This window comes from Oncorhynchus kisutch, linkage group LG26, assembly GCF_002021735.2.
Source record: "Oncorhynchus kisutch isolate 150728-3 linkage group LG26, Okis_V2, whole genome shotgun sequence".
Classification (NCBI taxonomy): Eukaryota; Metazoa; Chordata; class Actinopteri; order Salmoniformes; family Salmonidae; genus Oncorhynchus; species Oncorhynchus kisutch.
In genome coordinates this window covers 23,619,059-23,634,212 of record NC_034199.2, presented here as the reverse complement: position 1 = coordinate 23,634,212, position 15,154 = coordinate 23,619,059, and the positions used below count along the sequence as shown (strand labels likewise).

Genomic DNA, 15,154 nt, shown 5'->3' with positions numbered 1-15,154 from the left:
CTCCAAGATAATCCATCCAGCTGACAGGTAAGGCATATCAAGAAACTGATTAAACGGCATGATCATTACTCAGGTGCACCTTGTGCTGAGGACAATAAAATGACACTCTAAAATGTGCAGTTTTGTCACACAACATAATGCCACAGATGTCTCAAGTTTTGAGGGAGCATGCAATTGGAACGCTGACTACATGAATTTCCACCAGAGCTGTTGCCAGAGAATTTAATGTTAATATATCAACCAAAAGCCGCCTCCAACGTCATTTTAGAGAATTTGAAAGTACGTCCAACCGGCCTCACAATCGCAGACCACGTGTAACTACTCCAGCCCAGGACCTCCACGTCCGGCTTCTTCACCTGTTGGATCATCTGCGATCAGCCCTCCGGACAGCTGAAGAAACTGTGGGTTTGCACAACCAAATAATTTCTGTGTAAACGGTCAGAAACCGTCTCAGGGAAGATCATCTGTGTGCTCGTCGTCCTTACCAGGGTCTAGACCTGATTGCAGTTCGGGGTCGTAATCAACTTAAGTGTGCAAATGCTTGCCACTGGCATGCTGGAGATGAATCTCGGTTTCAACTGTACCGGGCAGATGGCAGACAGCGTGTATTGCATTGTGTGTGCGAGCGGTTTGCTGATGTCAACGTTGTGAACAGAGTGCCCCATGGTGACGGTGTAGTTATGGTATGAGCTACAGCCAACAAACACAGTTGCATTTTATAGATGGCAATTTGAATGCACAGAGATAACGTGACGAGATCCTGAGGCCCATTGTCGTGCCATTCATCCGCTGCCATCGCCTCATTTTTCAGGATAATGCACAGCCCCATGTCGCAAGGGTCTCTACACAATTACTGGAAGCTGAAAATGTCCCAGTTCTTCCATGACCTGCATACTCACCAGACATATCACCCATTGAGCTCTGGATCGATGTGTACGACAGCGTGTTCGAGTTCCCGCAAATATCCAGCAACTTCGAAACATCCATTGAAGAGGAGTGAGACAACATTCCACAGGCCACAATCAACAGCCTGATCAACTCTATGCAAAGGAAATGTGTCGCGCTGCATGAAGCAAATGTTGGTCACACCAGATACTGACTGGTTTTCTGATCCAAGCCTCTATCTTTTTTTAAGGTATCTGTGACCAGCAGATGCATATCAGTGTTCCCAGTTGTGAAATCCATAGATTAGGGCATAAGGAATGTATTTCAATTGACTGATTTCCTTATATGACTGTAATTCAGTAACATTGCTGAAATTGTTGCATGTTGCGTTTATATTTTAGTTCAGTGTATATGTATTTTGTCTTGTTACATTTTTGGGGGGAAGCCTGGCTTTCCTTGGAATACATGAGTAGACTCCACTATTGGGGTTGGAACTGAAAACAAAACAAGTAATGAATAGATAAATCTGACATTCCCACAGTAGAATAGTTTATCCATTTACCTAGTCAGCTGGTTGTTGTATGTTCTATGCGAGATAAATATTCCTCTCGAGGCACATTCAAGTTATGAATGCCATATGGAGGTAAACATACATTCAAGTCATTGCATAACAATTCTTGCAATCACGGGGAAAAGAGCCGTTTAAACGAGTACTTTTGGGTGTCAATGAAAATGTATGGGGTAAAAAGTAAAAGTAGTCAAAAATATAAATAGTAAAGTAAATTACATATACCCAAAAAAACTAGACAGGTGTGTTTTTATACAAGTTTTTATACAAGAAGTCGTAGGCATGTCCCAAAAAATAAATACATCACAGTTTGACAGTGTGTGTGTATGTGCGTGCATGTGTGTGATGTTTGTCTAATTTATCCCAGACTCTCTTTTTTTTGTCTCATTCCCATGTAAGACAGCATGTCTGACTGTTTGTTTATTGTTGCGGTCAATGTTGTCTGGAATATTCTGGATTCAGAAATATGGGAACGTTTTCCATTTTCTTTTCTTTTGGTGTTTTGTCACAGTCATGCTCTTTAGACTTTTAGATATCGCCCTGGTCAAAACATAGTCCCATAGAGTGCTGGATTTAAGTGCCACAGACCTACCGTTCACATGGTTCCAATTTTCATGCATGTGTTCTGATCAGACAGCCCACAGAGAGTAGATGGTTGTGACCATGAAGGGTCTCACGGACAACAGAGTCTAGCCAGTTCTGAGCATGAAACATGAAAGATAATTAACATTGGATAGTCACAGAGACAACTACAAAAGTTTTTACAGATTATACAGTCTCTCTTATTGGATTCCCTTTGGTGCTTGTCATGTTGGGTTTCCTAGAAACAAACAGGATAGGCACTGAAACTATAGCTCAGACATTCACTATAGCAGTCCCAGACTGTCCAATTCATTCAGAATAGGGGAGAAGACGGATCAGATCCTGTCTCAATTCATCATGTCAATTTTTATATAAGAGTTACTGTACATTAACATAGGAGGTCTGAAGTTTTACACTCCACAGACATAGAATCATACAGATTACCATTCCGTCCTCCATCTTGGATCTTCGTGTGAGGCAGTCTTTCTGAAGCTTTCCTCTGTCACCCTGGCTGTCCTGCACACTGCAATAGTGTTGAGTTTGGTTCCATTGTTCATTAGGTCACTGACGAGACAGGGACTTGGTCCTCTGGCCCAATGGCTTTAAATACTGTAGGTGTCAGATAAATGGTAATAATCCAAATGCTTGTCCCTGAGCCAAAGCCTCAGCTGGTGTGTTGGGTACGTGGGTGGTCTGTTCTCATCAACTGTTCAGGGACAACATTCTAGGAGGACGTCTGGCTTCATATCTGGGAACGCTGGTTCTGGACAGCTGGGAACGCTGGTTCTGGAGAGCTGGGAACGCTGGTCCTGGACAGCTGCAGTGTATAATGGCCTTTGTCCCAACCCAATCAACTAATCCTCAAGACCATACTTAGCTAGCTGAAGTAAAAGTGTTAGTGCTGGGTTATGACAAAAGCCTCCACACTCGGCACTTCCTCTAGGAACAGGAGTGAGGATGTGAGGATAGAGAGAACAAATGGAGAGGAAATTAATTACCTTTGTGGTTTGTGTCTTGTGAACTAATTACTTCAATTGACCTTTGACCTCCTTTGGTTGACCCAGTTGCAAGTCTATGAAATGAATAAATCACGTTTTCATTTGATGTGAATAGTTGTTAACTAACTTAATTAACCATTGACTTCATGGACAGGACCATGTTATAAGCCTCCAAGCCGCCCCTAGGCGCCCCCTCGCTATGCTATGAAGGATGTTTAGGTAATTAGTGTAGCGCCTGGAAAAGGTGATGTCGGAAAGTGCAGGTTGTTGTGATGGTGGTGGGTTGGGGCAGGATGTACTGTAACACAATATCATTGTCTTCAGCTGAAATAATCATCAACTATTTTAGGCCAAACAGCAAACCCAAATGGATTCCACAGGCACATGTTATGTTTTTGTCCTTTTTTGGAGGTGGAACGTCTTTGTCCTTTGTGTCTGTCCGGAAGTGATGTATCCTATTGTGTAGCTTGTGGGGTTTTCCAGTCCACTGTCCAGGCGATTCACGCAATGTCTCTGTGATGTCACATCTCAGCAAGGGTCCATCCCAATAGTCTGACGTGGCTTCCTCTCCTTATCCTCTGCTGAACCTGTACTGGTGCGAGAATACAGGTTGGATGGAAGCAATATGGAGGATGCTGGTTGACTACCAGATACGCTTTCACCTGTCCAGTCCTGTAATGTCTGTGCAGATTAAGGAAAGGTTGCCAAGTAGTGAAAGCCAGTTCAGGTTGTTTTGATCTTTAAAAGCAGGTGGAATATAGATTTGAATGACACTGTCTCAAGTCAAGTCTTTGGTGTAGGCCTACCATTCAGCAATTATTCATTCTGGGCTATTCCTTCCCACACTATGGCTCTACTGCAGCTCTATGGTCTGCTAAAGATGGGTTTCCTTTAGATTCACAGATCCTCAGATAGATACAGCCAGTTAGAGAGGAAATTGAGCCCCATGCATTCCATAGGGGACGAGAACAAGGTCCTTTGTGTTGGGGCAGATAGGGGATCATGAAAGGATGTCGTCTGCATGGTGAAAGACTCTTTGTGCGCCCGGGGAGGGTCTCAATGTGCTCTTTGTCAGATCTGTGCCTAACATGTTGTGTCGCAGTAATGAGGGACAATTCTTGCCAGTCCAGAACTGCCACTTTGTGTTGCTGAGGACATAAAGTGACCGTTTTGGGAGTTTTTTGAAAAGGGGGTTGAGGGATGGAGGCTGACAATTGCTCTCTAAGCAGGCCCTGGTGTAACTGTGTAGGTGGGGGGTGTAGGAGGGCACAGTCCAATGATGTCAGAAGATAAACCAGCCTTAGAGACTCCTTGCATGGTCCACTATGGACTCAATGGGCATATTGGATTATGCTGAGCTGCGGGTCACCAGTCTATGGCCCTTGACGTAAACGGCAAAAGCGGTGAGGGAGGAGCGCCCTTCTCAAATCGAACAGTAACCTGCACCACTCGGTCATGTTTTCAACAAGGCAGCACGGTGCATCGTCCAGAAACATAACATCTCTTTTCCATTAAATACAGTGCCTTCCGAAACCATTCAGACACCTTGACTTTTTCCACATTTTTGTTACGTTACAGCCTTACTCTAAAATATATATTTTTTTAATAGAGAGCAATCTACACACAATATCCCATAATGAGGAAGCGAAAACAGTTTTTTCGACATTTCTGCAAATGTATAAAAAAAACAGAAATAGCTTATTTCCATAAGTATTCAGACCCTTTGCTATGAAACTCCAAATTGAGCTCAGGTGCATCCTGTTTCCATTGATCATCCTTGAGATGTTTCTACAACTTGATTGGTAAATTCTATTGATTTGACATGATTTGGAAATGCACACACCTGTCTATATAAGGTCCCACAGTTGACAGTGCATGTCAGAGCAAAAACCAAGCCATGAGGTCGATGGAATTGTCCGTAGAGCTCCAGACAGGATTGCGTCATGGCACAGATCTGGGGAAGGGTACCAAAAAATGTCTGCAGCATTGAAGGTCCCCAAGAACACAGTGGCCTCCATCATTCTTAAATGAAAGATGTTTGGAACTGCCAAGACTCTTCCTAGAGCTGGCCGCCCGGCCAAACTGAGCAATCAGGGGAGAAGGGCCTTGGTAAGGGAGGTGACCAAGAACCTGATGGTCAGTCTGACAGAGCTCTAGAGTTCCTCTGTGGAGATGGGAGAACCTTCCAGAAGGACAACCATCTTTACAGCACTCCACCAATCAGGCTTTTATGGTAGAGTGGCCAGATGGAAGCCATTCCTCAGTAAAAGACACATGACAGCCCGCTTGGAGTTTGCCAATAGGCACCTAAAGACTCTCAGACCATGAGAAACAAGATTCTCTGGTCTGATTAAACCAAGATTGAATGCCAAGCGTCACGTCTGGAGAAAACCTGGCACCATCCCTACAGTGAAGCATGTTGGTGGCAGCATCATGCTGTGGGGATGTTTTTCAGCAACAGGGACTGGGAGATTAGTCAGGATCGAGGGAAAGATAAACGGAGCAAATTACAGAGAGATCCTTAATGAAAACCTGCTCCAGAGCGCTCAGGATTGGGGCAAAGGTTCACCTTCCAACAGGACAACAACCCTAAGCACACAGCCAAGACGACGCAGGGGTGGCTTCGGGACAAGTCTCTGAATGTCCTTGAGTGACCCAGCCAGAGCCTGGACTTGAACCCGATCAAACATCTCTGGAGAGACCTGAAAATAGCTGTGCAGCGACACTCCCCATCCAACCTGACTGAGCTTGAGAGGATCTGCAGAGAAGAATGGGAGAACTCCCCAATACAGGTGTGCCAAGCTTGCAGCGTTATACCCAAGAAGACTTGATGCTGTAATCGCTGCCAGATTAGTGGGGGATGGGGCAATGTAGCCTGTGCTTTTTTGTCCCCACAGTTCGTTTGAAATAACCATCACCCACTAATTAACTTTTTTTTAACAGATTCATTGTTTTGAGCTAGTAATGTATAAATAATAACCACCATAGGCTACGGGACTTCTGTCTTTGATCGTTTCATGTGACATGTCCAAACTGACCTCTGGTCATAATTTTGTCCGTGTTTGTGTCCAGGCCTGCACAGGCTGCCCTGTTGTAGTAGTACTGGTATGCAGCCTAACGTCTCTACGGGGAGTCTGGGGATTTTTCACAAGCCCATTCTCACTGTCAGAATAAAGATATCAGTCCAGGGGGGTTAATGGCTGGACGTCCAGGGGGGTTAATGGCTGGAATGATTTGGAAGTCCAGGGGGGTTAATGGCTGGACGTCCAGGGGGGTTAATGGCTGGAAGTCCAGGGGGGTTGATGGCTGGACGTCCAGGGGGGTTAATGGCTGGAAGTCCAGGGGGGTTAATGGCTGGAAGTCCAGGGGGGTTAATGGCTGGAAGTCGACGGTGGTTAATGGCTGAAATGAGTCATATGAACCACTATAAAGCCCACAGACCAGTATAAAGTACACATCCCAGACAGCACTCAGACTATTATACGCAGTCATGCAATGACCCGACAGTCATTAGCAACTAGTCTATACAGACAGTGTACAACCACGCGATACACACACAGACAGTTCTGCATTTTATAAATATTTATAGATATATACAACATTCACAGCACAGCAGATCCTATGACTATATAGACTGCTGTATACAATTAAGTGACATGCCTGTTCAACTATTCACATCCATATACCATAGAGCACCTGTAAGCTACACATTAACAAATTGTTCTTTGGGTTTGATATACAGCATATTTTGCGGTCATTACTGTATTCCTCTCATGTGGTGAGTTATCATGATATTGTTTTGTTGTCTCTAACCCAGTACTCTGTGTTATGTTCTCCAGGGTGGTAAGAAGCACAATGGGCCATGTGGAGGAAGAGACTGCAGTGGAGGATGCAAATGTTTCCCTGAGAAGGGCGCCAGGGTAAGTCATATTTTCTTCACTGTTTGGCTGTCTAACCCCTATACAACACTATGTGCCCCCAGCTCTATCTCCATCTCTACACAACTCTCCTCAACTCTATACCTATAATGAAGGTATTCATTGGCTATTCAGGAGGTATGAAAGCGCCATAACAGTGCAACTGTGATAACACCCAACCAGACCTTCATCAATATGGACCTCTCTATCTGCGTAACACAAGAACTCCGACCCATTACTGTTTGACTCCCTGTATATCTACTAATGGGCTATTGTCCAACCTCTTTGTCACACGTCTTTATCACCTCACCACACATGCTGTTAGGGAAAGTGGTGAAACTCACACCATTAACTTAACAGTAAAGAGAGGGGGTGGGTGGGTGGCGAACTGGACCCTCCTCTAGAGGGTCAGGGCACTGTTAGTCAAATGGAGGAGAGGAAGGACAGGAACAGAGGACCGGAAGAGAGTTGGGGAGGAGATAGGGGGTGAGGTGGGGAGGAGATAGGGGGAGAGGTGGGAAGGAGAGTGGGGAGGAGATAGGTGGGGAGATCCATGACAGATGTTGTGAATGCAGGGAGGAAGTGAAACACTAAAAACCAGGTTCATAATAACATAATGGACCAAGAGGGAGAGACAGAGGGGCTTCACAATAAACCAATAAGGAGAGAGGATCTGTAAGAGGAACCAATCACTTATTGGCATTGAGCTTTGATATTCCCTTGATGGTTTGTGTGTGTGTTATCTCTTAGGAGTGAGGGTGGGTGATTACCATGGAGACCAGCTAGAAAGTCACAGGGGGCACAGTGTCTAACTGATAATATGGGAAGAGTTGTATTCAAACAGAGCCCTTGTTACCATGCATGCTTAAACTCAGACAAAGAAATGCTAAGTATTGAAACCAAAGATTTCACTCATAAATCAGCTGATCAAAGGCTGTGTAGTATCTCCTACAATGTGCTCAGTGCCCAGTTTGGTTCTTTCCCACTCATCTTCAAAGTATTCTCATTCTCAAAGTATTCTCATAGGAACTGTTAAATGTGACGTTAAACCACAAGGACAAAGTTATTCCGTTCATAAAACACAGGGCCAGTGAGAAGAAGAATGATTTGTTAGTGAGTTCTTAAAAAGAAAAGAATGTGGCTTGAGGGAATTGTAGTCTGACCCGGCTGTGTTGGGACTTGGGAATTTACCGGGTCGACTTTACAGTATGCCTCTGACCTTTACGGTCACCGTGGTTAAAGGAAACCCCATAAGGAGGAGTAGATGGGAGAGACAGGAAGAACATTCCACAGCTTTAAGGATGCGAAAGCCTTGTGAGTGAGGGTCAGACCGTCTATGTTTTCTCACTCTCTCGCTCGCTGCCTCTCTCTCTCTCCCAAGGCTGTAAGAGGGGATATCTCCCTAGTTGGCATCTTGGAATGTTGTTCCCCTGACCTTTGTTGCAGCAAACAAAAGAAAAACATCCTCTGGTCTCTATCACTCCCTATTCTCACACCCTCACATTCACACATTCAGTAGACCTAGTTACACTCTTTAGGTTCCAAAAGGGGTTTTCGGCTGTCCCCATAGGAGAAGCCTCTGTGGAAAGGGTTCTACATGGAACCCAAAAGGGTTCTATCTGGAACCAAAAGCATTCTACCTGGAGCCAAAAACAGTTCTTCAAAGGGTTGTCCTATGGGGACAGCCAAACATCCATTTAAAGTTCTAGAATCTAGATAGTACCTTTTTCTCTAAGTGTATACTGTATATTGGGAAATTATTCATTTGTGTTTAATATTATAAACACTCGTGCTGAGTCCTCTAATGTTTATATGAGGTGGGATAGCAGGTTTGGCCTGCTATTTTGTTTGAATATCCTAAAATGGAAATAGTCTGTTTTCACAATCATCGTTTATTCTCTAAATTTGTTTTGTCTTTTTGTTTGACTCTTTTTTTGCTTTCATATTTGCACCTTACATTTTCTAGACCATGAAGCCAAATCCACATATTCTGTTCATCAGGTTGATGGATTAGTCCATGAACCAAACAGAAAAGATTCTCCTCCCAGATGTCTGTCCTTCTCTTTCTCTCTCTCTCTCTCTCTCTCTCCCTCCATCTATCTATCTTTCTCTGTCTATCTCTCTCTACCTCCATCTATTGTTTCTATCTTCTATCTCTCTCCCTATATCCCTCTCCCTCCATCTATCTCTCTCTCTCGGGGTTGTTAGATAATGCAGCAGTGGACTCATCACGTTTTTTTTGCTGGCGGTTCATAAACCCCTGGATTGGCAGGAGTTGGACCACATCTTTTCAGAATGGATGACAGTTGTCTGCGGCTTAACTGGCGACCTCGCAAATATCAACACCTCCCAGGGGTCGATCATATTCATACATTGTTCTGTGTTTACGGCTGCTCAACACTATGTGGATGTGGCAATGCAGTTGTAGAAGGGTATCGAACAACACTTTCTCGTATTCATCGGTCTGACATCTGTGTGATGACTACACTGAGGAACAACCCTAATCTAACAACCCTAATCTCCCAAAACGCCACGGTCCTTCAGCTTGTTGACATCTCCTCCAGAACTCGTTATTGTAGGAAAAACAGAGGCTGTGGTTTCTCAGGAAGGAGAGACTGACAGAGAGCAGAGAGAGGAGTTGATTGTGTGAGGGAAAGTTATGTTCCAGAGATGGTAATTTCATGGCTGTTTAGCATCGGGCAGAGAAGTGATTTGGCAGGGTTGTTCTCTACTCCTGTCGCCCACTCCCCCTGGCAGACTGTGCAGGGTTTTATACGCAGAGGGCGTTCAAGAAAATATCGCACTCCTCTAGGCACTGATACAAGCGCATAGTTGTTTCATAGTCAGCTTTTGTGGGTTGTATCTTGTAATGCCAGTCCAAAAAACGGGGTAATAAACAAAGTGTTTGTGTCCATAAGACAATAAAGTGTTGACAAATGCATGTAAAGGGTTTGACAAGCCCAAAAATAGATGATGTACTTGTGTCTATAGCAGGTTGGTGATGGCAAGGTATAGATATTTGAGAGGTATTTTGACTTTTGAAGGACAAATTAAACCAAAAGCCTCTAGGCCAGAGGCCCTAGTCCAGTCGAGTGCAGTCCAGCACCACACCAAAAAAAAATGCTGGGTTGTTTGGTTGATCCAACTGCTGGATTGCAGGCATGGGTCACTTAGTTGGGTTATTTACTTTAAAAAGAGCAATGTTGGGTTCTTGTGCTGGGTTATGGGTGCTGGGTTATTGAGATATGACCCAGTGGGTCAGATCAAAAGACTGGAAGCGTGGATTAGTAGGGCTGTGGCTTTCTTTTTAGCCACCCGAAAGTAAATGTCATGCCCGTTCAACTGTTCTGTTGTATAGTTATCACATGTTAAGATATGGCATTTTTGCTTTGATGAGGTTTACAGAAATGTATGAATTCACTAAAAACCTCTGTAAATCCCTTTCTCGGGACGCAATAAGGTGGCATACCTACCATATAATATGTAATAATTAATCATAATATTCCAGAAGGTGTAGAACTATATATAAACTTAACATGTTGAAGAGGAATGACATTTACTCTCACAGGTGGTCAATAAGATCTATCTGAAAACCACACCCCTACTGAAAATACGGATGACATAAAAAAAGACCCAGCTGCTAGCCCAGCTTGAGGACTTTGGACACGTTGTTTATCTTTGTGTTGCGTAAGATGAATCAGTCACTTAATGTACATACAAAAACACAGATATTAAAAACGATTTTAAAAAATCTACCTGCAGTAGAGTATGCTCGGTAAAAAGTACCTTTGTTATCATAACTTTTAAAAATGTAGTTGATGTGACTTCTCATTTAGTTTTGAGTCAGTACCACATACACATTTTAAGTAATAATGGCTTTTCAAAGACTTTGAGTTCAACTTACTAAAGGCATTTGAGTTAAAAATGCCTTGGTGTTTACAGTGTGTGTTTGCGTGTCTATAAATGGCATGATTTCCTTGTTCCATGAAACAAGGGCCATATATACATACCAAATTCCGTGCTCTCGCCCGTCGTCAACTTCTCTGTCTCCATAGGGATGGAATATGTGAACAGTCTGGAATGCCATGGCCTGTCCCTCTGAGGGAAGATCTGAGAGGCCACTTGTTCTATTTACAGTGTGTGTGTGTGTGTGTGTGTGTGTGTGTGTGTGTGTGTGTGTGTGTGTGTGTGTGTGTGTGTGTGTGTGTGTGTGTGTGTGTGTGTGTGTGTGTGTGTGTGTGTGTGTGTGTGTGTGTGTGTGTGTGTGTGTGTGTGTGTGTGTGTGCACGCGCAGGAGAGACAACCTTGGTGAACCTTTTGATTAGGCGTTATTAGAGAATGTCCGCATAGATTGAACTTCGTCAAAAACTAAACAAACTATTTTTGACAACTGTTTGATTGACACAGTGTATTGAGCCTAAGACCGTGAGATAAACCCCTAACCAGAGCAGGATCAGGTGGGATGTGATCTGGACGGTCACTGACCGGTTAGACATCTTGTCTATTGGCCTATACACCTACACACCAATTTGGGTTATTTGGTAGCTCAGTGCTGGCAAAATATTGTACAGAATAACCAATGGGTTATTTTGACCCAGTCAGCTGGGTTGCGTGAATAACCCAACAAGTTGGGTTGTTGGGATTACCCAAACATTGGTTCATTTAACCATCAGTTGGGTATTTTTACTCTCATGCTGGGTTGACCTAGCAGCTGGGTCTTTTGTTAATTGAACTCTCGTCCAGTGTTTGTACATGTCCACACTTATCAATGTTAACTGTACACACTAATTATTTGCATATTTCCCAGAGTGCCTTCCCTTTTGAGTAAATTGTAGAGTTACCACTCATGACTGTATTTGTTAGTGACAGAGACATGGTTGTTGCGTACATTCATATTCTGTCCAGTGATCTTCATCAAGTGAGGTTCTAAGCAAATATATTATCATTCAAATAAAAATCTCTGTAATACAATACATATTTTGTAAGCCTTTATATTGAAGGCCTAGTTTTAGCCTAATACAGTACAGTGGCCTGAAACTCGTGGTTTACAGGGAAAGTCAGACCTGCAAGTCACAGTATGCTGGCTTGCAAAGAGATGTGACATTTCTATTGGAATCCATCCCATGTGGACATTTCCAATCATTTTTTAAAATTCCCCTGCAACCTGCATTCAGAATGCTGCCGGTTTGGGAAGACTAAGATATGAGACTATCTAAAGCATTCAGTAAAGGGTGCAATAAATCAAAGTAACAGATTGGATTAGTTTAGAAAAATGTTTATGTATATTTGAGGAGCATAACATTTACTATTCAATCAATATACATGCAAAAACATAGATAATGAATCAAACAATTCAAAAAATCTACCTGCAACAGAGCACACTGGGAAATATGATCATGATAGGCGTGGTTTTGGTTTAACACTGGTTATTAACACCAACACAGGGTTTATTTTACACCAATGAGTGTTCATTTAACACTTACATAGTTAATTTAACACCTGAATCAACTCTAAAAATATTATTCAAAAAAATGAAACACTGGGTAACACTGACTGATTTTCTATGCACCCAACACACACACACACACACAACACAGGTCAAAGTGTTAACTACATTTCCTCCTAATCCGCTGGTATTTAGCTTTACATGTGTCTTAAATGTGAAAGGTCCTTCCTGTGGTGTTGATGAGGTACTAGAATGTCCTCCAGGTAGAGAAAGGGTCTTTGGGGTCTGTGTGGTATGTGACCAGAGTGGTGGGTCAACATGGCAACCCCATGTGTTCTCCATCAGTCAGCCCTGTTAGAGCCTGTTGTTGGAGCTGGTTGGAGCCCAGGGCATGGGCCAATTAGAGCACGGGGCAGGGGCCTAGTGGCTGCAGAGGAAACAATAAGTCCCGCTGTTACTCCACTCTAATTTACCTCTCAGTGAGAGAGAGCAGCAGAGCAGGGTACGTTACCGGTGTTGCGTAAGGTGTTGTGTGTTAGCAACTATAGGCGTCTGTGTCAATGGTCTGTACACAGTGTGTGTTTTATGGAGTGAATATTCCATGTGCTCAGCTCAACCTCAATTTCATATCTCCCCATTGTCCAAGCTAAGTTTAAGACACATAACCTGCAGAGGGATCCCCCATCACATTGCCTTTGTGTAGCAAATCCTGATGATGGGTCAACTTCATGATGGGTCAACTTCTCAACGCATTCTACTGCCCACGCTTGGACTTCTGCCCTGATTGGCTCGTTTGTCCAGTGTGCAACAGTCTAGGAATGCCCTTCACAGCTGGGGAGAGAGAGGCGGCTTTACTCCAGCCTGGGAAAGTACGAGTTTTCCAGAATCGGAACGTTTGACCCATATGGACACTTCAGACAGGCCAGCTGGCAAAGGCTCTTCAGACTGGTGGATTATAGAGGTATCTCTGAGTGGAGTGGGATTGGCTGTCCATGTCAATTATCTGAAAATGATGGTTAATCCCCCCTTGTGGTCCATTTCAGTCTCTCATCATTACGAATGATGCAGTCTTCAGGTATTTGATGGTTGGTAGCATCATCAAAATCATTCCATGTGAATGCATACCATATCTTATCAATTTGTCATGGAGCCTGTATTTAAGTGTTACACTCCTCTCTAGTCTTTCCAATTTGTAATCGTATCATCTGTGGTGTTATTTAAGTGATAATGCTGGCTTTGAGGGCATTATCACTTTTATACAACGGGTTACAAACATATTCAAATAATGATTGACATATTTTCATTAAAAACATGATTTTGATGAATTTATTCATACTATTTCATCTTTCCACAAGATTAAGTCCTGACACAAATCTAGGGTTGCTACTAAAGCCGGCTGGTCGTTAGATCTGTCGGTTCGGTTGCCAGAGATGGGACCCAGTCGTTCAGTCTTTTTGTTTGTTCTGTATCTATGGACGTGACCCAGTCGTTTGTTCTAAATGTTCCATTGCCATACTGGCTGGCAATGTTCTTATACCTTGCTTGCTTGCTAGCCAACTACGGCGAATTTACAGTCATGTCAAAAAGTGCAGCCAGAATAACTGAAAAGTAGCTGCATTTGCATTTGTTTAAGATGTTTTCTAGTAACATTTATTTGGTACATCCATAACAATGAGCTAATGAGGCGCGATTTCGCCGGGCATAGCCAATGCGCTCACTCGTCAGGACACTGATCTTCACAGGAGCTAGCCAGTCCCGCTCCATGGCCGGAGTCTTCCTCTGCGCCGGTGCCCAGGCCAGGCACAGCGTCCAGTCCCGCTCCATGGCCAGAGCCTTCCTCTGCTCCGGTGCCCAGTCCAGGCACGGCGTCCAGTCCCGCTCCATGGCCAGAGCCTTCCTCTGCTCCGGTGCCCGGTCCGGGCATGGCTTTCAGCCCGGCTTCAGGGTCAGATCCGCGGTTTGAGTGTGTCCTGCAATAGGTCAGAGCGTGACTAGGGGGTGTTCTAGTCTTGTATTTCTATGTTGGTGTGAGTATGGTTCCCAATTGGAGGCAGCTGATGATCGTTGCCTCTAATTGGGGATCATACTTAGTGTGGTCCTTTTCCCACCTGCGTTTGTGGGATATTGTTTCGTTTTGGTTTAGTGCTATGTGCTACGTGCTATGTGCTACGTGCTATGTGCTACGTGCTATGTGCTACGTGCTATGTGCTACGTGCTATGTGCTACGTGCTATGTGCACTACGAACTGCACGTTCGTTTATTCTTTGTTGTTTTTTTGAAGGTTCACTTTAATAAATATGTGGAACTCTACTCACGCTGCGCCTTGGTCCGCTCATTATGTATACGAACGTGACAATAATGGACTATAATGTAATTGGCTGTTGTCCATGTGTCAGTCAACGCAAAACGTTGGGATACTCCCGCCTTGTCGTTACCGCTCAAATACGGCCATTTAATGATGGTATCATCATCTTAAACTATGCATGAAATATTCCTTATGAATGTATTCCTGAGTCTAGAACTTCTGTCCCATATTGTATTCCATTATTTATGGAGTATTATGTGGCTTTTAAGACTGTTCAACTCCCCTAAAGTCATTTTAATATGTTACTCTATCCTCGGTGGTGCCATATGAAGTTAATGCCATATTGTGGCTATGTGAGGAAATGGGGTGTGTCTTTTGAGAACTATGGTAAACAGAAGGAGACGATGGACTGGAGGGCTAGACTGTATAGAAGGACGTGAGCTGAAATGGCCC

The 15,154-nt window shown here is 43.7% G+C and overlaps 1 protein-coding gene across 1 annotated transcript in view; it reads left to right on the top strand.

Moving 5' to 3' along the window:
• col4a2 (collagen, type IV, alpha 2) overlaps positions 1-15,154 on the top strand; it is a 100,742-nt gene that overhangs the window by 39,343 nt on the left and 46,245 nt on the right. The window contains exon 4 of the mRNA XM_020461754.2: positions 6,873-6,953. Within this exon, the coding sequence (XP_020317343.1) occupies positions 6,873-6,953 (81 nt within the window). The remainder of the gene's footprint in view (positions 1-6,872; positions 6,954-15,154) is intronic.